We start from the raw sequence: 26,447 nt of genomic DNA, 5'->3' as shown, positions 1-26,447 counted from the left end.
GGTTCCTCTGCCTTTTCTAAACCCAGCTTGTACATCTGAAAGTTCTCAGTTCACACACTGCTTAAGCCAGATTTGAAGGATTTTGAGCATAACCTTACTAGCATGAGAAATGAGTGCAATTGTTTAGTAGTTTGAACATTCTTTGACACTCTTCTTCTTTGAGATTGGAATAAAAACTGACCTTTTCCAGCCCTGTGGCCACTGCTAAGTTTTCCAAATTTGCTGACATATTGAGTGCTACACTGTAACAGCATCATCTTTTAGGATTTGAAATAGTTCAGCAGGAATTCCATCACCTCCACTAACTTTGTTTGTATTAATATTTCCTAAGGCCCACTTGACTTCACATTCCAGGATGTTTGCCTCTAGATTGGTGGCCACATCATCATGGTTATCCAGGTCATTAACCTTTTCTTGTGCAGTTCTGGGTATTCTTGCCACCTCTTCTCAATTTCTTCTTCCTCTGTCAGGTCTTTACAGTTTCTCTTCTTTTTTGTGCCTATCTTTGCGTTAAATGTTCCTTTGATATTATCAATTTCTTGAAGAGATCTCAAGTCTTTCCCATTCTATTGTTTTCATTTACATTTCTTCATTATTCATTGAAGAAAGCTTTCTTATCTCTCCTTGCTATTCTCTGAAACACTGCCTTCATTTGGGTATATATTTCCCTTTCTCCCTTGCTTTTTCACTTCTCTTCTTTCCTCAGCTATTTGTAAATCCTCCTCAGATAACCACTTTGCTTTCTTGTTTTCTATTTTCTTGGGATGGTTTTGGTCACTGCCCCCTATACAATGTTAGAAACCTCTGTCTATTCTTCAGGCACTCTGTCTACCAGATCTAACCCCTTGAATCTATTTGTCTCCTCCTCTGTATAGTTATAAGGGATTTGATTTAGGTCATATCTGAATGTTCTATTGGTTTTCCCTACTTTCTCCAATTTAAGCATGAATTTTTGCAATAAGGAGCAATTTTGCAGTTAGGATGATCTGAGCCACAATTAGCTCCAGGTCTTTTTTTATTGACTGCATAGAGCTTCTCCATCTTGAGCTGCAAAGAATATAATCGATCTTATTTCAGTATTGACCATTTGGTGTTGTCCATATGTAGAGCCATCCCTTCTGTTGTTGGAAAGGGGTGTTTGTTATGACCAGTCTGTTCTCTTGTCAAAACTCTGTTAGCCTTTGCCCTGTTTCATTTTGTATTCTAAGGCCAAACTTGCCTGATACTCCAGATATCTCTTGACTTCCTACTTTTCCATTCCAATCCCCTCTCATGAAAAGGACATTTTCTTTTGGTGTTCATTCTATCTTGTAAGTCTTCATAGAACTGGTCAACTTCAGCCTCATTGGCATCAGTGGTTTGGGCATAGATTTGGATTACTGTGAGGTCAAATGGTTTGCCTTGGAAATGAATGTAGATCATTTTATCATTTAAGATTGCACCCAAGTACTACATTTCAGACTGTTTTATTGATTGTGAGGGCTACTCCATTTCTTCTAAGGGATTCTTAGAACAATTGCCCACAGTAGTGGATATAATGGTCATCTGAATCCCAAAAGAATAACAACAACAAAATCAACTCTTCTTCCAGTCAAGAATGTCCTCAGGCAGCACACAATAGGTATGGGGTTGTGCACCTAATAGGTCCTTTTCTTTGAAATCAAATTATTTGAATCTGTGAATCTGGCTTCCTGAGGTTCTAAAGATTTCAAAGGGACAAACTTTTCTGAACTCTTATTTTTATTTACTCATGATGAAATTACTGACTCAGTAACTTTTAAATCCTAAACGGATTTTCATGCCAAAATGAGGCTGCAAGATATATAACATTTACTCAGCAAATGTAGAATGTATTTGACTTGAAACACTTTCCAATGCAGAGGTCACAAGTTACAAAACCAGAGCTGAAGTCTTGTACTATGCCTTAGAAATAGTAATTTGAATGCATCCCTTCAGTTCTGGTTCCCATTCTCCTCATCTGTAAAAGGGATTGAAAGATATGTTTTATGAGTTGATGATGAGAGTCAAATAATAAGGCAGCCACAGAAGTGCTTTGTAAACTTTCTACAAATAAAAATAATTATTTTTTAGTTAAGGGAAGCCATTTATTTTCTTTAAAAAAACCACTTTAGAATTCTAGACACACTATTTAAAAATCTAATAGTGGCTTTAAGAAGACTGCTTTTAAACTTGGTTCTTTTGATTTTATTACATTTAGATGCTAGTTTAAATATGTTGTGTTCTCAACAACCCAAAACCTGTGGGACACTATAAAAGCAGTGCTAAGAGGAAAGTTCATAGCAATACAGGCATACCTCAAGAAACAAGAAAAAAGCCAAATAAATAACCTAACTCTACAACTAAAGCAACTAGAAAAGGAAGAGTTGGAGAACCCCAGAGTGAGTAGAAGGAAAGAAATCTTAAAAATTAGGGCAGAAATAAATGCAAAAGAAACAAAAGAGACCATAGCAAAAATCAACAAAGCCAAAAGCTGGTTCTTTGAAAGGATAAATAAAATTGACAAACCATTAGCCAGACTCATCAAGAAGCAAAGAGAGAAAAATCAAATCAATAAAATTAGAAATGAAAATGGAGAGATCACAACAGACAACACAGAAATACAAAGGATCATAAGAGACTACTATCAGCAGTTGTATGCCAATAAAATGGACAACATGGAAGAAATGGACCAATTCTTAGAAAAGTACAATTTTCCAAAACTGAACCAGGAAGAAATAGAAAATCTTAACAGACCCATCACAAGCACGGAAATTGAAACTGTAATCAGAAATCTTCCAGCAAGCAAAAGCCCAGGTCCGGATGGCTTCACAGCTGAATTCTACCAAAAATTTCGAGAAGAGCTAACACCTATCCTACTCAAACTCTTCCAGAAAATTGCAGAGGAAGGCAAACTTCCAAACTCATTCTATGAGGCCACCATCACCCTAATACCAAAACCTGACAAAGATGTCACAAAAAAAGAAAACTACAGGCCAATATCACTGATGAACATAGATGCAAAAATCCTCAACAAAATTCTAGCAATCAGAATCCAACAACACATTAAAAAGATCATACACCATGACCAAGTGGGCTTTATCCCAGGGATGCAAGGATTCTTCAATATCCGCAAATCAATCAATGTAATTCACCACATTAACAAATTGAAAAATAAAAACCATATGATTATCTCAATAGATGCAGAGAAGGCCTTTGACAAAATTCAACATCCATTTATGATTAAAAACTCTCCAGAAAGCAGGAATAGAAGGAACATACCTCAACATAATAAAAGCTATCTATGACAAACCCACAGCAAACATTATCCTCAATGGTGAAAAATTGAAAGCATTTCCCCTAAAGTCAGGAACAAGACAAGGGTGCCCACTTTCACCACTACTGTTCAACATAGTTCTGGAAGTTTTGGCCACAGCAATCACAGCAGAAAAAGAAATAAAAGGAATCCAAATTGGAGAAGAAGAAGTAAAACTCTCACTGTTTGCAGATGACATGATCCTCTACATGGAAAACCCTAAAGATTCCACCAGAAAATTACTAGAGCTCATCAATGAATATAGTAAAGTTGCAGGATATAAAATCAACACACAGAAATCCCTTGCATTCCTATACACGAATAATGAGAAAGTAGAAAAAGAAATTAAGGAAACAATTCCATTCACCATTGCAATGAGAAGAATAAAATACTTAGGAATATATCTACCTAAAGAAACTAAAGACTTATATATAGAAAACTATAAAACACTGATGAAAGAAATCAAAGAGGACACTAATAGATGGAGAAACATACCATGTTCATGGATCGGAAGAATCAATATAGTGAAAATGAGTATACTACCCAAAGCAATTTACAAATTCAATGCAATCCCTATCAAGCTATCAGCCACATTTTTCACAGAACTAGAACAAATAATTTCAAGATTTGTATGGAAATACAAAAAACCTCAAATAGCCAAAGCAATCTTGAGAAAGAAGAATGGAACTGGAGGAATCAACTTGCCTGACTTCAGGCTCTACTACAAAGCCACAGTCATCAAAACAGTATGGTACTGGCACAAAGACAGACATATAGATCAATGGAACAAAATAGAAAGCCCAGAGATAAATCCACACACATATGGACACCTTATCTTTGACAAAGGAGGCACGAATATACAATGGAGTAAAGACAATCTCTTTAACAAGTGGTGCTGGGAAAACTGGTCAACCACTTCTAAAAGAATGAAACTAGATCACTTCCTAACACCGCACACAAAAATAAACTCAAAATGGATTAAAGATCTAAATGTAAGATCAGAAACTATAAAACTCCTAGAGGAGAACATAGGCAAAACACTCTCAGACATAAATCACAGCAGGATCCTCTATGATCCACCTCCCAGAATTCTGGAAATAAAAGCAAAAATAAACAAGTGGGATCTAATTAAAGTTAAAAGCTTCTGCACAACAAAGGAAACTATAAGCAAGGTGAAAAGACAGCCTTCTGAATGGGAGAAAATAATAGAAAATGAAGCAACTGACAAACAACTAATCTCAAAAATACACAAGCAACTTATGCAGCTCAATTCCAGAAAAATAAACGACCCAATCAAAAAATGGGCCAAAGAACTAAATAGACATTTCTCCAAAGAAGACATACGGATGGCTAACAAACACATGAAAAGATGCTCAACATCACTCATGATTAGAGAAATGCAAATCAAAACCACAATGAGGTACCACTTCACACCAGTCAGAATGGCTGTGATCCAAAAATCTGCAACCAATAAATGCTGGAGAGGGTGTGGAGAAAAGGGAACCCTCCTACACTGTTGGTGGGAATGCAAACTAGTACAGCCACTATGGAGAACAGTGTGGAGATTCCTTAAAAAATTGCAAATAGAACTACCTTATGACCCAGCAATCCCACTTCTGGGCATACACACCGAGGAAACCAGAATTGAAAGAGACACATGTACCCCAATGTTCATTGCAGCACTGTTTATAATAGCCAGGACATGGAAACAACCTAGATGTCCATCAGCAGATGAATGGATAAGAAAGCTGTGGTACATATACACAATGGAGTATTACTCAGCCGTTAAAAAGAATTCATTTGAATCAGTTCTGATGAGATGGATGAAACTGGAGCCGATTATACAGAGTGAAGTAAGCCAGAAAGAAAAACACCAATACAGTATACTAACACATATATATGGAATTTAGGAAGATGGCAATGACGACCCTGTATGCAAGACAGGGAAAGAGACACAGATGTGTATAACGGACTTTTGGACTCAGAGGGAGAGGGGGAGGGTGGTATGATTTGGGAGAATGACGGTCTAACATGTATACTATCATGTAAGAATTGAATCGCCAGTCTATGTCTGACGCAGGATACAGCATGCTTGGGGCTGGTGCATGGGGATGACCCAGAGAGATGTTATGGGGAGGGAGATGGGAGGGGGGTGCATGTTTGGGAACGCATGTAAGAACTAAAGATTTTAAAATTTAAAAAATAAAAAACTAAATATGTTGTGTTCTTATCTGTGGAATATGGGCATGGTGGTCTTTCCAGACTGGGTTTGTTATTGGATGTGGTTAGTTCCCCAGTATCCACCCTGGGCCATGGTCCTCTGATGCTTCAGAAGCTTTGGAGGGAAGCTCTTGTCTCTGAGAACCTTCTTGCTGACTTCCATGTTGAAAACTAAGTAACACTGCCTGTCCTGATTGCGTTTTATATGTGCACAACTCTTAAGAGGGGGACTTCTCTCCAGGCAGCTGTTGTTGTAGAACACCAGTTTCTTTTTTAAAGGTATGCTTGGCATATGTGGTGTGGCAGATGTCTTAGGTTCCATTCCATCTCTCCCCTTTATTAACTGGGTAGGGAGGTATCAGGTAATTCAGCTAAAACATTTCTGTTCAAAGCATCTTATGAAGATCAAGTGAGCTAACTGGGTGGGAAATATCTGGCACAGTAGAGCCAGTAAAATATTTCCTCAGCCAATCTTATCTTGTTGGTTATATGCTAGTTTTATTTTATTATTAAATTCAGCTTCTGAAATATTAGGAAGTATTTATTAACTACATTGAGCTTCCCAGGTAGTGCTAATGGTAAAGAACCTGCCTGCCAATGCAGGAGAGATAAGAGAGGTGGTTTCAATCCCTGGGTTGGGCAGATTTCCTAGAGGAGGGCATGGCAACCCACTCCAGTATTCTTGCTTGGAGAATCCCATGGACAGAGGAGCCTGGCAGGCTATAGTCCATGGGATCACAAAGAGTCAGACTAGACTGAAGTGACTTAGCATGCATGTATTACCTAAATTAATTAATTAAATGTTAAACTAAGCATCTAGATATACCTGAAATAAATGTTATTGATGTACTTGCTAGCAATAAAGGACATTCTAGAACTATTTTCCATACAACTTTTGGGGTAATTTTCATCATTGCTATTGTTTGCACTTGATTTTTGTACACAGAATTCACTTTTAGTCTTCATATTTATTCGATCCATACTGGTCTTGGGCAGTATATTCAGGAGGTGCTTCTGATAAAAACCCATGCAGTCTTTGTAGGAAATGAGAAGTCATAGTGCCTCACTTGATGATTTTTACCTCATGCTTAATAGACTTCATTCTTTTTTTTTTTTTTAATTTTAGTTTTTTATTTTTTAAATTTTAAAATCTTTAATTCTTACATGCATTCCCAAACATGAACCCCCCTCCCACCTCCCTCCCCATAACAACTTTCTGGGTCATCCCCATGCACCAGCCCCAAGCATGCTGCATCCTGCGTCAGACATAGACTGGCGATTCAATTCACATGATAGTATACATGTTAGAATGTCATTCTCCCAAATCATCCCACCCTCTCCCTCTCCCTCTGAGTCCAAAAGTCTGTTATACACATCTGTGTCTCTTTCCCTGTCTTGCATACAGGGTCGTCATTGCCATCTTCCTAAATTCCATATATATGTGTTAGTATACTGTATTGGTGTTTTTCTTTCTGGCTTACTTCACTCTGTATAATCGGCTCCAGTTTCATCCATCTCATCAGAACTGATTCAAATGAATTCTTTTTAACGGCTGAGTAATACTCCATTGTGTATATGTACCACAGCTTTCTTATCCATTCATCTGCTGATGGACATCTAGGTTGTTTCCATGTCCTGGCTATTATAAACAGTGCTGCAATGAACATTGGGGTACATGTGTCTCTTTCAATTCTGGTTTCCTCGGCGTGTATGCCCAGCAGTGGGATTGCTGGGTCATAAGGTAGTTCTATTTGCAATTTTTTAAGGAATCTCCACACCGTTCTCCATAGTGGCTGTACTAGTTTGCATTCCCACCAACAGTGTAGGAGGGTTCCCTTTTCTCCACACCCTCTCCAGCATTTATTGCTTGCAGATTTTTGGATCACAGCCATTCTGACTGGTGTGAAGTGGTACCTCATTGTGGTTTTGATTTGCATTTCTCTAATAATGAGTGATGTTGAGCATCTTTTCATGTGTTTGTTAGCCATCCGTATGTCTTCTTTGGAGAAATGTCTATTTAGTTCTTTGGCCCATTTTTTGATTGGGTGGTTTATTTTTCTGGAATTGAGCTGCATAAGTTGCTTGTATATTTTTGAGATTAGTTGTTTGTCAGTTGCTTCATTTGCTATTATTTTCTCCCATTCAGAAGGCTGTCTTTTCACCATGCTTATAGTTTCCTTTGTTGTGCAGAAGCTTTTAATTTTAATTAGATCCCATTTGTTTATTTTTGCTTTTATTTCCAGAATTCTGGGAGGTGGATCATAGAGGATCCTGCTGTGATTTATGTCTGAGAGTGTTTTATATTGTCCTTTTTAGCTGGACTGATCAAGCTTTCTTCACTTCATTTTGCTTTTCTTCTATTAAAAGGAAAGATATTTCATTTTAGGTGTATTTTAAACTTTCAGGCAAAATTTTGGTATTGTAATTGTTTGTACCTGTCCATATAATTAAAAATTAGAATTACTATTGATAGCCTTACTAGAATAAGACAGACCACTCTCTAAATGCTGACAACTCCCTACCCTCTATATCAGCTTGCATATTTTGTCAGAAACATCTAGGATTTTAGCCCTCTTTTCCTTATGAAAAATAACTTGATAGTTTCTTTAAGCTTTGCTACCACATTCTCAGTCATTCTTTAGACTCAAAAGTTTTGCTTGCCTTTTGTACATCATTAATTTTGTGTCTCACTTTCTCCCCTTTAGGGGATATGTTTTTTTTATTTTGGAGTTTTTCTTCAGGTAATTATTTCAGAAATGATTTCAAGATTATAAAACTCTGAATGTTCACATGTCCAAAAGTGTCTATATGTTTCTTATTTTATTTTGGGCTCTGCCACACAGCACAGGACCTTAGTGCCCTGACCAGGGATTGAACCCGTGCTCCCTGCAGTGGAAGCATGGAGTCTTAACCACTAGACCACCAGGGAAGGCCCCCAAATGTCTATACTTCGACCTTATGGTTGAATTGAGTTTATCTGGTATGGAATAACAATTTTGAAAATCATTTCCTATTGAGCTTTTAAAGATTTTACTTGACTGTTTTTAATCATTTATAAGCATTGTGTAAGGAAAAATTTATTCTAAATTGAGTCTCATTCATTGTAACTTCCTTTTTCTCTTTAAAAGTTTTCAGGGTTTTATTTTCCCTTGTTATTCTCATGTTTCACAAGATTTTGGGAGTGTGGATCTTTTCTCTGTAATCCTGTTTAGAATTTGGTGGATTCTTTGGATTTTTCATCATTGCAGGAAAAATGTATTCAATTTCCTTTGCTTATCATTGTTTGCTTGTTTTTCTCTCTCTTCAAAACTCCTGTGATAAAGTCACTAGGATTTCTATTAATAGAATTATTTCCCATACTACTTAATTTGTTTAATGTTTTCATCATTACTATTTTGTACTCTATCCTCGTGGAAACCCATGTTACTGCTAGATCTTACTGCTGTTTAAAATAAGTGAAAATGGAACTAAATCTATATTATTACTCAGCGTATCCACTTATTGAAAAATATTTTTTGCCACCACATACTTAATTACCAAGAACTTCTCAGTTTTCTAATAACTTTTTCTTTTTCTTGGCTAAATTTATCTGATGATACAGTTGTTTTAACTTTTCTGTTTTCATTAAGTCCTTCAAGGAATAGATTTCTGACTTTTAAGTTTGATGCTTATTATGCAATTGGAGGTCCTCAAATATCTTTTGAGTCTTGAAATTTTGTTCATATCTGTGAGTTTGTAGACACTTTCAAATATTTATAGTATTGAATGCTGGAGTGTATTTTTTGACCTAGGTGTGAACATACAATGTTTGCTCTGGCTATGTGATCCTTATTGGAAATGGGTATGCACAGCAGCGGGGTGGGTGATATGCAGCCACGGGACCTTCCACTGATGTCTTTGAGTGATTTCTTTCCTTGACTTGTTATTCCTGTTCCTGTCTACTGTCTGCTGACCAGCATCTCCTCTGGATGTAAGTGGTGTCAGAACTCCTGGCACCAAAAAAGTGCTCTGTGAGAACTAGTGGGATAGCTCTACTCTTTTCTAAGATAAGACCAGCTCCCTATTCCTTTCTTTATTTGTCCTGCCCCTTCTTCTGTTTTCACTTGGCCTTTCCATGGATTTTATGAGAAAAAGCTCTAAGAGAGTGCTTCTTTTTCTGCTTATATGATGAGCAGAGACGCTCTCATCATTTGTTGTGATTGTGAATTCCAGTCCTTTGAAACTCTGATAGCTTCAATGTTACTACTAAAATATGGTCATTTCTGATAAAGTGAATTATTTTTCAGTTGAAATTTCCATTGAAACTTACATGTTTATCAATACTAATGTAACCTTTTGTTTAAATATCTATTGACAAGCCAAAGTGCACTGATGATAAAGCAATATTTATTTAAAAGTTCAAAGACTTATTGCATGTTTGGTGATAAGCTTGCACTTTGTTTTTTTTTTTCTTTGCACTTAGTTTTTATAAAGTGTTTGGATTCTAAGCTTTCAGCTGTCCTCACACAAAGTGCACCAATGGATCTCTTTGTAGTTCTGGTGATCTGTCTTTCTATTTTGATTTTCCTTTTTCTATGGAATCAGAAGCATGGCAAAGGGAAGCTGCCACCTGGGCCCACTCCTCTCCCAATTGTTGGAAATATTCTCCAGATAAATATTAAGAATATCAGCAAATCCATAAGCAAGGCAAGTGTGATTACTTTTCTTCCAGTTGTTTGTAATGAGTAAATAAGACTGCCCTATGTCTTGTCCCAGACTCCATAGTCCCAGACACCATGTTTGTTAAAAGTGGTTTTAAAGAGGAGTTCCCACTGGACACCTGGACATGGTTTTATTTATATATTTATTCATTGTTACTTATTTTTATTCATTTATTTTTTAATATAAATTTATTGTAAAGTATTATAAAATATTGTAAAGTATTCATTTATTTAAAAATATTTATTTTTGGCTGTGCTCAGTCTTTATTACTATGCACAGGTTTTCTTTAGCTGTGGCGAGCAGAAACTGCACTATAGGTATAGTGTGTGGAATTTTCCTATAGTGACTTCTCTTGTTGCAACAAGAGAAGGCTCTGTGGCTCTTGGATTCAGTAGTTGCCCCTCACAGTCTCCAGAGTGTAGGCTCAGTATCTGTGGTACTCAGGCTTTTTCCCTGCAGCATGTGGGATCTTCCCAGATGAGGGATCAAACCAGTGTCCCTTGCATTGTTAGGTGGATTACTACTGGATTACCAGCAGAGCCCTATTAATTTATTTTCAATTGAGCTAGAGTTGATTTACAATATTATGTTAGTTTCAAGTGAGAATATAGAAATTTTAGAGATTATGCTTCTTTGAAATTTATTGTAAATTATAGTTTGTATTCCCTGTGCAGTTTATTTGTTTTATACATAGTAGTCTATAGTTTTTAATCCCCTACGCCTCTTTTCCCCCTCCATTCTTCCTGTTTCCCCCTGGTAACCACTAGTTTTTTCTCTATGTATATAAGCCTGCTTATATTCTGTTCAATTCATTAATTTTATTTTTTAATATTCCACATATAAGTGATAACATAGAATATTTGTCTTTCTCTGTCTGACTTACTTCACTAAGTGTAATGCCCTCCAGATTAGTCTATGATATTACAAATGGCAAAATTTCATTCTTTTTTGTGGTAAAGATGGTAAAGAATCTGCCCCAAATGTTGGAGACCTGGGTTTGATTCCTGGGTTGAGAAAGACCCCCTGGAGAATGGAATGGCTACTCGCTTCAGTAATTTTGCCTGGAGAATTCCATGGACAGAGGAGCCTGGTGGGCTACAGTCTAGGGGGTCGTAAAGAGTTGGATACAGCTTAGTGACTAACACTTTCACTTCACTAGGAGGCAGCTGCTGCTGCTGCTTAGTCGCTTCAGTCGTGTCCGACTCAGTCGTGACTCTCCTCTCCAGAGGAGAAGGCAATGGCACCCCACTCCAGTGTTCTTGCCTGGAAAATCCCATGGACTGAGGAGCCTGGTAGGCTTCAGTCCATGGGGTCGCTGAGAGTCTGACATGACTGAGTGACTTCACTTTCACTTTTCACTTTCATGCATTGGAGAAGGAAATGGCAACCCACTCCAGTGTTCTTGCCTGGAGAATCCCAGGGACCCGGAGCCTAGTGGGCTGCCGTCTATGAGGTCGCACAGAGTTGGACACGACTGAAGCGACTTAGTAGCAGCAGCAGCAGCCGCAGCAGCAGCAGGAGGCAGATCCAAAAATATATGCTATGATACATGTGAAAGAGTATACTGCTTATGTTTTCTTCTAGAGTTTTATGGCTTCTGGTCTTACATTTAAGTCCTCAACCCTTTTTGAGTTAAGTTTTGTATACAGTATGCGAAAATGTTTGTTTCTGTGTTGTTCATCACTGAGTCGTGTCTGATTCTTTGCGACCCATGGACTGCAGCATGCCAGGCTACTCTGTCATCCGCTATCTCTTGAAGTTTGCTCAAACTCATGTCTGTTGTCAGTGATGTATCTAACCATCTCACCCTCTGCCACCCTCTTCTCCTTTGTCTTCAGTCTTTCCCAGCATGAGGGTCTTTTCCAGTGAGTTGGCTCTTCCAATCAGGTTGCCAAAGTATTGGAGCTTTAGCTTGATCAACAGTCCTTCCAATGAATATTCAGGACTGATTTCCTTTAGGATGGACTGGTTGGATCTCCTTGCAGTCCCAGGGACTCTCAAGAGTCTTCTTCAATACCACAATTCAAAAATATCAGTTCTTCAGTGCTCAGCCTTCTTTATGGTTCACCTCTCACATCCATATATGACTACTAGAAACCATAGCTTTGACTGTATGGACCTTTGTCAGCAAAGTGATGTCTCTGCTTTTTGATATGCTGTCTAGATTTGTCATAGCTTTTCTTCCAAGGAGGAAGCATTTTTTATTTTATTTTTTAAATCTTTATTTATTTATTTATTTATTTAGTGTTTTGTTTTTAAATTTTATTTTATTTTATTTTATTTTTCTTTAGTATTTTATTTTTTAAATTTTAAAATTTTAATTCTTACATGCGTTCCCAAACATGAACTCCCCTCCCACCTCCCTCCCCACAACATCTCTGTGGGTTATCCCCATGCACCAGCCCCAAGCATGCTGCACCCTACGTCAGACATAGACTAGCGATTCAATTCTTACATGATAGTATACATGTTAGAATGCCATTCTCCCAAATCATCCCACCCTCTCCCTCTCCCTCTGAGTCCAAAAGTCCGTTATACACATCTGTGTCTTTTTTGCTGTCTTGCATACAGGGTCGTCATTGCCATCTTCCTGAATTCCATATATATGTGTTAGTATACTGTATTGGTGTTTTTCTTTCTGGCTTACTTCACTCTGTATAATTGGCTCCAGTTTCATCCAGCTCATCAGAACTGATTCAAATGAATTCTTTTTAACAGCTGAGTAATACTCCATTGTGTATATGTACCACAGCTTTCTTATCCATTCATCTGCTGATGGACATCTAGGTTGTTTCCATGTCCTGGCTATTGTAAACAGTGCTGCGATGAACATTGGGGTACATGTGTCTCTTTCACTTCTGGTTTCCTCGGTGTGTATGCCCAGCAGTGGGATTGCTGGGTCATATGGCAGTAGTATTTGCAATTTTTAAAGGAATCTCCACACCGTTCTCCATAGTGGCTGTACTAGTTTGCATTCCCACCAACAGTGTAGGAGGGTTCCCTTTTCTCCACACCCTCTCCAGTATTTATTGCTTGCAGATTTTTGGATCACAGCCATTCTGACTGGTGTGAAGTGGTACCTCATTGTGGTTTTGATTTGCATTTCTCTAATAATGAGTGATGTTGAGCATCTTTTCATGTGTTTGTTAGCCATCCGTATGTCTTCTTTGGAGAAATGTCTATTTAGTTCTTTGGCCCATTTTTTGATTGGGTGGTTTATTTTTCTGGAATTGAGCTGCATAAGTTGCTTGTATATTTTTGAGATTAGTTGTTTGTCAGTTGCTTCATTTGCTATTATTTTCTCCCATTCAGAAGGCTGTCTTTTCACCATGCTTATAGTTTCCTTTGTTGTGCAGAAGCTTTTAATTTTAATTAGATCCCATTTGTTTATTTTTGCTTTTATTTCCAGAATTCTGGGAGGTGGATCATAGAGGATCCTGCTGTGATTTATGTCTGAGAGTGTTTTGCCTATGTTCTCCTCTAGGAGTTTTATAGTTTCTGATCTTACATTTAGATCTTTAATCCATTTTGAGTTTATTTTTGTGTGCGGTGTTAGGAAGTGATCTAGTTTTATTCTTTTACAAGTGGTTGACCAGTTTTCCCAGCACCACTTGTTAAAGAGATTGTCTTTACTCCATTGTATATTCGTGCCTCCTTTGTCAAAGATAAGGTGTCCATATGTGTGTGGATTTATCTCTGGGCTTTCTATTTTGTTCCATTGATCTATATGTCTGTCTTTGTGCCAGTACCATACTGTCTTGATGACTGTGGCTTTGTAGTAGAGCCTGAAGTCAGGCAAGTTGATTCCTCCAGTTCCATTCTTCTTTCTCAAGATTGCTTTGGCTATTTGAGGTTTTTTGTATTTCCATACAAATCTTGAAATTATTTGTTCTAGTTCTGTGAAAAATGTGGCTGGTAGCTTGATAGGGATTGCATTGAATTTGTAAATTGCTTTGGGTAGTATACTCATTTTCACTATATTGATTCTTCCAATCCCTGAACATGGTATATTTCTCCATCTATTAGTGTCCTCTTTGATTTCTTTCATCAGAGTTTTATAGTTTTCTATATATAGGTCTTTAGTTTCTTTAGGTAGATATATTCCTAAGTATTTTATTGTTTTCATTGCAATGATGAATGGAATTGTTTCCTTAATTTCTTTTTCTACTTTCTCATTATTCATGTATAGGAATGCAAGGGATTTCTGTGTGTTGATTTTATATCCTACAACTTTACTATATTCATTGATTAGCTCTAGTAATTTTCTGGTGGAGTCTTTAGGGTTTTTCATGTAGAGGATCATGTCATCTGCAAACAGTGAGAGTTTTACTTCTTCTTTTCCAATTTGGATTCCTTTTATTTCTTTTTCTGCTGTGATTGCTGTGGCCAAAACTTCCAGAACTATGTTGAATAGTAGCGGTGAAAGTGGACACCCTTGTCTTGTTCCTGACTTTAGGGGAAATGCTTTCAATTTTTCACCATTGAGGATAATGTTTGCGGTGGGTTTGTCATAGATAGCTTTTATTATGTTGAGGTATGTTCCTTCTATTCCTGCTTTCTGGAGAGTTTTTATCATAAATGGATGTTGAATTTTGTCAAAGGCCTTCTCTGCATCTATTGAGATAATGATATGGTTTTTATTTTTCAATTTGTTAATGTGGTGAATTACATTGATTGATTTGTGGATATTGAAGAATCCTTGCATCCCCGGGATAAAGCCCACTTGGTCATGGTGTATGATCTTTTTAATGTGTTGTTGGATTCTGATTGCTAGAATTTTGTTGAGGATTTTTGCATCTATGTTCATCAGTTATATTTGCCTGTAGTTTTCTTTTTTTGTGGCATCTTTGTCAGGTTTTGGTATTAGGGTGATGGTGGCCTCATAGAATGAGTTTGGAAGTTTACCTTCCTCTGCAACTTTCTGGAAGAGTTTGAGGAGGATAGGTGTTAGGTCTTCTCGAAATTTTTGGTAGAATTCAGCTGTGAAGCCATCCGGACCTGGGCTTTTGCTTGCTGGAAGATTTCTGATTACAGTTTCAATTTCCGTGCTTGTGATGGGTCTGTTAAGATTTTCTATTTCTTCCTGGTTCAGTTTTGGAAAATTGTACTTTTCTAAGAATTGGTCCATTTCTTCCACGTTGTCCATTTTATTGGCATACAACTGCTGATAGTAGTCTCTTATGATCCTTTGTATTTCTGTGTTGTCTGTTGTGATCTCTCCATTTTCATTTCTAATTTTATTGATTTGATTTTTCTCTCTTTGCTTCTTGATGAGTCTGGCTAATGGTTTGTCAATTTTATTTATCCTTTCAAAGAACCAGCTTTTGGTTTTGTTGATTTTTGCTATGGTCTCTTTTGTTTCTTTTGCATTTATTTCTGCCCTAATTTTTAAGATTTATTTCCTTCTACTAACTCTGGGGTTCTTCAATTCTTCCTTTTCTAGTTGCTTTAGTTGTAGAGTTAGGTTATTTATTTGACTTTTTTCTTGTTTCTTGAGGTATGCCTGTATTGCTATGAACTTTCCTCTTAGCACTGCTTTTATAGTGTCCCACAGGTTTTGGGTTGTTGTGTTTTCATTTTCATTAGTTTCTATGCATATTTTGATTTCTTTTTTGATTTCTTCTGTGATTGGTTGGTTATTCAGAAGTGTGTTGTTCAACCTCCATATGTTGGAATTTTTAATAGTTTTTCTCCTGTAATTGAGATCTAATCTTACTGCATTATGGTGAGAAAAGATGGTTGGAATGATTTCGATTTTTTTGAATTTATCAAGTTTAGATTTATGGCCCAGGATGTGATCTATCCTGGAGAAGGTTCCATGAGCACTTGAAAAAAAGGTGAAATTCATTGTTTTGGGGTGAAATGTCCTATAGATATCAATTAGGTCTAACTGGTCTAATGTATCATTTAAAGTTTGCGTTTCTTTGTTACTTTTCTGTTTAGTTGATCTGTCCATAGGTGTTAGTGGGGTATTAAAGTCTCCCACTATTATGTGTTATTGTTGATTTCCCCTTTCATACTTGTTAGCATTTGTCTTACATATTGCGGTGCTTCTATATTGGGTGCATATATATTTATAATTGTTATATCTTCTTGGATTGATCCTTTGATCATTATGTAGTGGCCTTCTTTATCTCTTTTCACAGCCTTTGTTTTAAAGTCTATTTTATCAGATATGAGTATTGCCACTCCTGCTTTCTTTTGGTCTCTATTTGCGTGGAATATATTTTTCCAGCCCTTCACATTCAGTCTGTATGCATCCCTTGTTTTGAGGTTGGTCTCTTGTAAGCAGCATATAGAGGGGTCTTGTTTTTTATCCATTCAGCCAATCTTTGTCTTTTGGTTGGGGCATTCAACCCATTTATGTTTAAGGTAATTATTGATAAGTATGATCCCATTACCATTTATTTTATTGTTTTGGGTTCGGGTTTATACACCCTTTTTGTGTTTCCTGTCTAGAGAATATCTTTTAGAATTTGTTGGAGAGCTGGTTTGGTGGTGCTGAATTCTCTCAGCTTTTGCTTGTCTGTAAAGCTTTTGATTTCTCCTTCGTATTTGAATGAGATCCTTGCTGGGTACAGTAATCTGGGCTGTAGGTTATCTTCTTTCATCACTTTAAGTATGTCTTGCCATTCCCTCCTGGCCTGAAGAGTTTCTATTGAAAGATCAGCTGTTATCTTTATGGGAATCCCCTTGTGTGTTATTTGTTGTTTTTCCCTTGCTGCTTTTAATATTTGTTCTTTGTGTTTGATCTTTGTTAATTTGATTAATATGTGTCTTGGGGTGTTTCGCCTTGGGTTTATCCTATTTGGAACTCTCTGTGTTTCTTGGACTTGGGTGATTATTTCCTTCCCCATTTTAGGGAAGTTTTCAACTATTATCTCCTCAAGGATTTTCTCATGGTCTTTCTTTTTGTCTTCTTCTTCTGTGACTCCTATAATTTGAATGTTGGAGCGTTTCATATTGTCCTGGAGGTCTCTGAGATTGTCCTCATTTCTTTTAATTCATTTTTCTTTTTTCCTCTCTGATTCATGTATTTCTACCATTCTATCTTCTATTTCACTAATCCTATCTTCTTCCTCCGTTATTCTACTATTTATTGCCTCCAGAGTGTTTCTGATCTCATTTATTGCAGTGTTCACTATATATTGACTCTTTTTTATTTCTTCTAGCTCCTTGTTAAACATTTCTTGCATTTCTCAATCCTTGTCTCTAGGCTATTTATCTGTGATTCCACTTTGATTTCAAGATTTTGGATCATTTTCACTACCAATATTCAGAATTCTTTCTCAGGTAGATTCCCTATCTATTCCTCTTTTGTTTGGTTTGGTGGGCATTTCTCCTGTTCCTTAACCTGCTGAGTATTCCTCTGTCTCTTCATCTTGGTTATATTGCTGTTTTTGGGGTGGCCTTTCTATATTCAGGGAATTTGTGGAGTTCTCCTTATTATGGAGCTTCCTCACTGTGGGTGGGGTTGTATCAGTTGCTTGTCAAGGTTTCCTGGTTAGGGAGGCTTGTGTTGGAGTTCTGGTGGATGGAGCTGGGTTTCTTCTCTCTGGAGTGCAGTGTAGTGACCAGTAATGGGTTATGAGATGTCAATGGTTTTGGAGTAACTTTGAGCTGCCTGTATATTGAAGCTCAGGGGAGTGTTCCTGTGTTGCTGGAGAATTTGCATGGTATGTCTTGCTCTGGAACTTGTTGGCCCTTGGGTGGAGCTTGGTTTCAGTGTAGGTATGGAGGCGTTTGATGAGCTCCTATTGCTTAATGTTCCCTGAATTCAGGAGTTCTCTGATGTTCTCAGGCTTTGGATTTAAGCCTCCTGCTTCTGGTTTTCAGTTTTATTTTTATAGTAGCCTCTAGATTTCTCCATCTGTATAGCACCAATGATAAAACATCTAGGTTAAAGATGAAAAGTTTCTCCACATTGAGGGACACAGAGAGGTTCACTGAGTTACATGGAGAAGAGAAGAGGGAAGGGGTAGTTAGAGGTGACTGGAATGAGATGCGGTGAGATCAAAAGAGGAGAGAGCAAGCTAGCCAATAGTGACTTCCTTATGTGCACGCCATAGTCTGGACCGCTCAGAGGTATTTACAGAGTTATACAGGGTAGAGGAGAGGGAGGAAGTAGACAGAGGTGGCCAGGAGGATAAGAGAGAGGAATGAAAAGGAGAGAGACAAATCCTGCCAGTAACCAGTTCCTTAGGTTTTCTCCACCGTCTGGAACACACAGAGATTGTCACAGAGGTGGAGAAGAGATGCGGGAGGAAAGAGATAGAGGCCACCTGGTGGAGAAAAAGGAGAGTCCAAAGGAGGAGAGAGTGGTCAAGCCAGTAATCTAGCTCTCAGGTAAAATTGGGTAGTGAAGTTTGGGTTTTTAAATGTACAAAATTGACAACAAAAACCAAAAAGCAAAGATTAAAAATCTAGAGTAGAGGTTGGATTTTCAGCAATGCAATATTAAAGAAAAGAAGCAGAAGGAAAAAAGAAAAAAGAAAAAAAAGCCACAAGAATTATTAAAAAACTCCAACAACAACCACATAAAGACTATATATGGTGTTTGCCTTAAAAAAATAGTCTTTTTTTTGGAAAAGTAATAGTAGGTTATAGAAATAAAAATTAAGGAGAAATAGAATACTTAACAAAAATACTTAAAAAATTAGGAAAAAAGGCAAGAAAAAAAAAGAAAAAAGAAAAGAAAAAAAAAGAGAGAGGAAATAAAAAGGAATGATTGTAAAAATAGTAAAGATATATGTGGTCCTTCTCTGATGTTGTGGGCAGTGTGGGGTCACTTCCAAGGAGGTTCCCTCTGTTTTACTTCTTCCGTTTGCTGGTTTTTTAGGCTCACTAGTTCAGTCGCGCTGTGGGGAGGGGGGATGCTACAAAGAAATAGCACTGTCGTGTGCACACAGTGTCTCAGCCCCACTGGACCTGTCCCTTCTCATGGTGCGCAACCTGCTCCAGCTCTACGATGCTCAGCCAGGAACCATCAGAGGATGGCCCTAGGCTGTGTGCACCTCCCCGTTCTAAGCCGCTCAGGTTCGGTGCTCAGCCCTCAGAGGCTCAGATTTGGTTGGGACTGCGTTTTGTGCCCTTCCCAGGTCCAAGTAGCTCAGGAGTTTGGCGAGCGCCGGCGCTGCGAGTTGTCGCCTTTTCTGTCTCTGCTGCTTAGTGTTCTGGTTGTGCCACTGGCACCCCTTGTGAGGCAGATGGTGACTGTCCAGCACCCCCAAAAGTCTTATCAAAGAAGCCTGCTTGCATTTTTTTAGGTAGAGTCTCTCCGGGGCTGCAATTGCCCCTTTCCAGCCATTACGGCTCTGGCTGCCTGTCCCCAGCAGGGGATGGTCTGCAGCCGGCTATGTCCGTTCCGTCCTTTGTTCTGTGCGCAGTCCTGGCGGTGTCTTATGTTCGAGCTTTTCGCGTGGTAGCTATCCCACAGTCTGGGTTGCTAGCCCAAGTTAGATCATTCTGGTTATGAGTGGGGCGTTCCTGCCCGATTCTTACAAATCTCTTCAGCCAGCGCCTCCCGCGCTTCCCTGCCCTGCCCTGCCTTGCTAGTGGCGGATGCAGGCGTCTGTGCTGCTTTTCCGCTGGGGGAGTTACTGTTGGGCTTGTAATCTGTTGGTTTTAATTATTTATTTATTTTTCCTTCCTGTTATGTTGCACTCTGTGTTTCCAAGGCTCGCCACAGACTCGGCAGGGAGAATGTTTCTGGTGTTTGGAAACCCCTCTTCTTAAAATTCCTTTCCAGGGACAGGCTTCCCTTCCCAGGACGGAGCTCCCTCCCCACCTCCTTTGTCTCTCTTTTCATCTTTTATATTTTTTCCTACCTGTTTTTGAAGACAATGGTCTGCTTTTCTGGTTGCCTGATGTCCTCTGCCAGCATTCAGAAGTTGTTTTACGGAGTTTGTTCAACGTTGAAATGTTCTTTTGAGGAATTTGTGAGGGAGAAAGTGATCTTCCCATCCTATCCCTCTGCCATCTTAGGACCGCCCCTCTACTTCGTCTCTCTCTTTTTTTTTAATCAGCACTTTAGTTTTCTGAGTACATGTCTTTTACTTCCTTGGTTAATTATATTTATTGCTTGGAATTTTATTCTCTTCTATGTGATGATAGGTAGGATTTTTAAAATAATTTCTCTTTCTGATACATTGTTACTGTTTAGAAATGGAACAGATTTCTGTATGTTAACTTTTTTATCCTACAACTTTTCCAAATTCACTGATGAGCTCTAGAAGATTTTTGTTGGGATCTTTAGAATTTTGCACAGCAAGGAGATCCAGCCAGTCCATCCTAAAGGAAATTAGTCCTGAGTATTCATTGGAAGGACTGATGCTGAAGCTGAAACTCCAATATTTTGGCCACCTGATGCAAAGAACTGACTCACTGGAAAAGACCCTGATCCTGGGAAAAATTGAAGGCGGGAGGAGAAGGGGACGACAGACGATGAGATGGTCAGATGACATCATCGACTCAATGGATATGAGTTTAGGTAAACTCCAGGGGATGGTGATGGACAGAGAGGCCTGGCATGCTGCAGTCCATGGGATCACAAAGAGTCAGACACGACTGAACAACTGAACTAAACTTAGAATTTTGTAAGCATAGTATTTATCATTTACAAATAGGGACAGTTTTTCTTCGTTCTTTTCAGTTCCTTTTATTTCACTTTCTTTGATTGCTATGGCTTTGATTTCCAACATGATATTTTGAGTAAAAGTGACAAGAGTAGGCATCCTTATCTTGTTCTTGATTTTAGAGAAAATTCTTTCAGTTTTTCACTGACAAGTATGATGATGTTAGCTGTGGACTTATTATATATGTGACTTTTAAATTATGTTGAAGTATGTTGCCTCTATACCTACTTTGTGGAGAATTTTTAATCTTAAATGGATATTGGATTTTATAAAAAACTTTTCTACATCTATTGAGTTATCCTATGAATTTTATTTTTCCATTTGTTAATGTGATGTATCACATTGATTAATTTGATAATATTGAACCATACTTGCATCCCTGGGATAAATCCCACTTGTCCATGATGTATGACACCCAGACATGATTTTAGATGGTGTGAAGCTAAAGGTTGCCAGAAAGGATTGAGATCAATGAGATCATTGTTGAAATTATCAAAAGTAGGAATTCTCTGTCCATGTTGTGACCTATGTGTCCTTTATAGCATTTATTTTTGGTGAATTCTAATGGCAATGAAATTGCTTTAATTTTTAAATACTGCATAGTTACAGAGTGACTACCCCAAAATTTTCCTGAAAGAATAATACAGTGATTTGAAATCAAGGAAATAACCAAGTTTCAAAAGATTTCACAGCTTCTATCGTATTTTCAATGAATGAATAACTGTTCTTTAGCTCTTTAAATCTTGAAGGAATTATCTGAAATCTGACTTCTCTGGGAAAGGTAGTTATGAGAGTACTGCTCCTGGAAGCTCCTCCTTCTGTGTATCAGACTCTGGTTTTGAAGAGATTGTGTCAGCACCCCAGCTCATACACTTGTTAACTCACAGCCTTGGTCAAATTTTAAAAATCTCTCTGAGATTTGATATTTATTTCTTTAAAATGTGAATAATAATTATTATTCACAAATATTAATACCTGAGCTTAACAAGTTATTGAATGCCTATTTTCAGTACCACGTGTGTCAGATGCTGGAAATTTTCAAAGTGAAAGAAAGTGAAAATTTTAGTCACTCAGTCATATCCGACTCTTTGTGACCCCATGGACTGTAGCCCACCAGCCAGGCTCCTCTGTCCATGGAATTCTCCAAGCAAGCATACTGGAGTAGGTAGCTCTTCCCTTCTCCCAGGGATCTTCCCAACCCAGGAATGGAACCCAGGTCTCTCACATTGCATGCAGGTTCTTTAACTATCTGACCAGTGAATTAAAAAAAAAAAAAGATCAGCAGTAAGGAATTTACAGTCTAGATGGTAGGCATATATTTATGAAACAGTTATGCAAATAAGTGTATGATTATAAACCATGTAATAGGAACACAATAGAGAAAGGTGATGTAGTTTAAAGAATTACAGGTAGGAGGCATAGTCAGTAAAGGTTCTCTGTGGAAGTGAAATTGGAGCTGAGATCTGAAAAATAATTAGACATTAACTGGATAAAATACAGGTAATGTTTGTTCCATCATTTTTGTCAGTCTGGAGCAGACTTAGTTATTGGAATGTCTAAAAGAGGACCAATTATTTTGTTGCCCAGAGAGTAGGTAAAAGCACAGTGTGAGATGAGATTAGGCAGGAAAGCAGGGACCAGAGTGTGTAGATCTTACAGGGATTTTAAGAATATTGGTCTTTAGCATAAGAGCAATATGATGTTCTTTAACATTTGCTTTGTAAAATGAGTTGTTGTGTGGAGAATGAATTATAAGGTGGCAAAAGGACTCGAACATTGGACAAGTTGAAAGAATGAAAGTCTATACCATGTAGTACACTAAATAAGCTGCCATGACAGAAAGATCACAATAATGCAGTGACTTAAGGAAGACAGTTTATTTCTGCCTTCCACATAGAAGGCATAGAGTTAAGTGCTGCTGGGCTGCCTCTCCTTCACCAGGCCTTTCAGAGAACCAGATCTTCTCAGTCTTGTAGTTTACCATCCTGTGCTCTAAGGCTGTTGTTCTCATTTGCAGTCACAGACGGGTCATCTCCACGCTGTCATTTCAACCTATGGATATGAGGAGAAATGAAAGATGTGTTGTCACCCATTTATGCCAGTGTAGAATTTGTGCACATCCCTTCTGCTTATCTCAGTTCGTGGAAACTTATTTACATCATCACACTGGGAAGATGGAAAATGTCTGTGGCTACATCCTTGTGTCTTTTGAAGGTTTAGAGTTCTCTGGTGCTAAAGAGGTGGAGAATGGATGATGAGGGGATGATTATTAGTCTGCATGTGTGAGAGATGGAGCACCTTCCTTTAAACAGGAGAAACATATCATTTATTGCCACTATCAGAAGGAAGGAGCAATTATAGGTTTAGCAGAAAAAAGCTTAATAGAATAATACTAATAAAATTCATACTATGGCCTTTGTCACAGAGTAGGAGCTGAATAAAGAATAACTGTTGAAGGTGATGATAATAATTACAGTATTCCTAATAATATAATGATAATTACTATTGTAGTAAAGTGATGTCATATTGTTACTTGTTCTAGAAATTGAAACCTTTTATAATGGGTGAATCTTAAGAAGATTAAAAATATTTCCCACATTATCTACATTTTCCTACATTATCTACATTTTCAGTTTTGAAATGCTCACTGTTCTTACATCTCCTGTTCCTTTTCCAGCTAGCAGAAGATTATGGCCCTGTGTTCACTCTGTATTTTGGCATGAAGCCCACTGTGGTGTTGCATGGATATGAAGCAGTGAAGCAAGTCCTGATTGATCAGAGTGAGGAATTTTCTGGCAGAGGTAGTTTACCAGTGGCAGACAACATCAACCAAGGATTAGGTATGCTTCTATTTGAGGAGTGTGTGGGAATTGTAGGTTGAAAGATTCAAATAGGCTAAGGAATTGAGAAATTATAGGTAATAGAGAAGTTTATGAAAGCATCATCATTAAACAGTTTTCTATGGATCATTAATCCATATTTAAAATTATGAAGATGACACAGTCTGAATGAAACATTCAGTGCAATGAAAGCAAATCTTCTAATGTTCTATTAATAAATTATGGCCAGGTCAGATAATGAAAAAGAGACAGAGAGAAAAAGAAAGGAGGAAAATGACAATAAATTATCCTATTTACTGAACATTTTGCTTTCTGGCCTGAGTCATGGTTGCTAAGAGACTAGTTTTGGAAGCTTGCATAATATATACATGGAACCAACAAAGGTTTGAAGTATATACATTGCATTCAATTTTCTATTCTTGTTAGAAAAAAAAAGCACAACAAATTTTTTTTATCCAATAGAATGTAATACAAAGCATAAAGCACAAATATGCTCTGAAAAGAGGGTCATGGGGAAAGACAATAAATGTAAATTAGAATATTAAAGAAAACTTTTGAAATCAAATGCTTGTTCTGTCTGTCATCTGTGTTTTAATAGCTAGACCTTGAACTGTCCCATCCTCTGTGGGTCATTGGGTTCTTATAAAAATAATGCCTGAAGAGGGTCACTTCATCCTTTACATTGTTCTTTAAGGTCTTATTTGACAAGGTCCCTATAAGCATTGTCTTTTACTCTGATCTTGTCCTTGGCTCTGGAAGTCTGACATTGAACTTTTTTGGGTACAATGTAAAAAAGAGATGACAGTGCAAGTATTTGATTTCAAAAGATTTTCTTTAATATTCTAATTTATAATTAGTGTGTCTCCCATGGCCCTCTTTTCAGAGCATATTTGTGCTTTGTGCTTTGTATCATAGACCCAGCCTAGCCGTGGGGCTGTGAGAAGGGGTGGCATGCACCTGCAGGTTAGAACACGGGGAAGACATCCATATTTCAAGGAAGAGATTAGAAAATAGAAGGAAAATGTCAAAATGGGAAGAGCTATGGCCGTGTCCCTTACTTGAGGAATAGATTTTCATGAGCTTCCTTTCAATACACAAGTGCTGTTTATCCCTGTCTTAAGAATTGACTCTTTTGTTGTTTCTCTTACAGTTCATTTTCAGTGCACAAATCAATCCTGAAAACTTAACTTATTACTTGGACTCTATGGATTGTTAGCTGTGTTATCAAAGGGTGAATATTTTGCTTTTGTGATTTTCAGCATCCTCATAAGTAAAATGGAGACAAAACACTTGGTTCTTAGGGTTGTTCTGAATTTTGCAGGAGCTAATGGATAAGGAAGAGTGTAGTAATATGTAAAACCAAGAGTCTTGACAGTAAGATACAAGCTAGTTTAATAGAGGAGGAGGCAGGTGATGAAGGGCCCGATAAGAATTCCTGAGGCTGTCACTACTATATTTAATCCCGGCTTAGGTGTCTTTGTCATTTCCTGGTTTAAAGACTCTCAACTAGAATTCATGGCAATGGATTATTCTTCTCTGTTTTTGGTTTTTGTCCTGATAGGAATTGTTTTCAGCAATGGGGAAAAATGGAAGCAAACTCGACGTTTCTCCCTCATGGTTTTGAGGAATATGGGGATGGGGAAGAGGACTATTGAACATAGAATTCAAGAGGAAGCCTTGTGTTTGGTGGAAGCATTAAAAAAAACCAATGGTGGGTATTTCTTTATGTAATTAGCAGTAACTGCTTGGGCAGACCAAACGCTATTACAAGTAGACTACAGAGTGGTAATGGCTCAAATACAACAGAAGTTGACTTTCTGCTCCCACGACAGTAGTAGGAGGTGAAGTTGCTGGCGTAATGGCCTTTTCAAGCACCTGGTTTCCAGGGCCTTTGATGCCTTCAACACATGGTTGCCTTCCAGTGGCTCCCAGAGTTCATCTCTTTGAATGGTAGTGGGGGTGAAGGAAAGAATGAAGAAAAACGCAATACTGTTTTTAATAGGTGAGGTATAGCAGACACACAAAAGTTCTTTCATATCCCGTGGGCTGTAACTCAGTCACAAGTGTTGGGAAATGTGCTTATCTGTAAGAGGAGCTGGGAAATGTGCTTGTGTGTGTGCACAGGAAGAAGAAGCAAGTGTGAATTTTGACAATCTGCTAGTAGCTTGGTGAAAATAATTTGAAAAGCTAAGTTCTCAGGTAGCTTCCTGAGAGGTATTGCAATTTTTTTTGACACATTTATGTCATGCCATTATGCAGTACACCTTAAGCTTGTACATTCTTGTCTATCTGTGATATCTCAATAAAACTGAAATGAAATTAGTAGTTCAGGTATAGATTTTGCACCAAGTTCTTCTCTGTGCATAAGGCTGTATTATAGCTCCCCTTGTGTGTGAAGGGAGGGAGCTGCAGCAGCACACATCTGCTCAGTGTACACGTGTGTGGATGCCCATGCAGGACTGAAGAAAGGATAGTAGAGAAAGGGTTGAGTAGGAGACTTCACAGGGAAGGGGCAAGATCAGAATCATAAGACATATGTGGTTTTTTAACCTCAATATTTCAGATTTAAAGAACAGTATTAACTTACTAATGCTATATTCTTAGTTGTGACTTGGTGTTGTGTGTGTGTTTTTTTTTTACCCCTGATATATAGTCATCCAGATAGGTTTCTCCCCCTCATTTTTTGCTGCTACTGATATAAATAATGCAACAATTACAGATATCTGCATGATTCTGGTT

At 37.9% G+C, this 26,447-nt stretch overlaps 1 protein-coding gene across 1 annotated transcript in view; it reads left to right on the top strand.

Moving 5' to 3' along the window:
- Positions 1-9,941: 9,941 nt before the first annotated feature.
- Positions 9,942-26,447, top strand: part of LOC138427955 (cytochrome P450 2C21-like) — a 64,032-nt gene continuing 47,526 nt past the window's right edge. The window contains exons 1-3 of the mRNA XM_069568082.1: positions 9,942-10,219; positions 23,546-23,708; positions 25,270-25,419. Coding sequence (XP_069424183.1) covers positions 9,947-10,219; positions 23,546-23,708; positions 25,270-25,419 — 586 coding nt within the window. The 5' untranslated portion in view covers positions 9,942-9,946. The remainder of the gene's footprint in view (positions 10,220-23,545; positions 23,709-25,269; positions 25,420-26,447) is intronic.

The sequence above is a fragment of the Ovis canadensis genome, chromosome 22 (assembly GCF_042477335.2).
Source record: "Ovis canadensis isolate MfBH-ARS-UI-01 breed Bighorn chromosome 22, ARS-UI_OviCan_v2, whole genome shotgun sequence".
NCBI lineage: Eukaryota > Metazoa > Chordata > Mammalia > Artiodactyla > Bovidae > Ovis > Ovis canadensis.
Note: the sequence above shows the minus strand (reverse complement) of the source record. Positions and strands in the feature narration are given on the sequence as shown.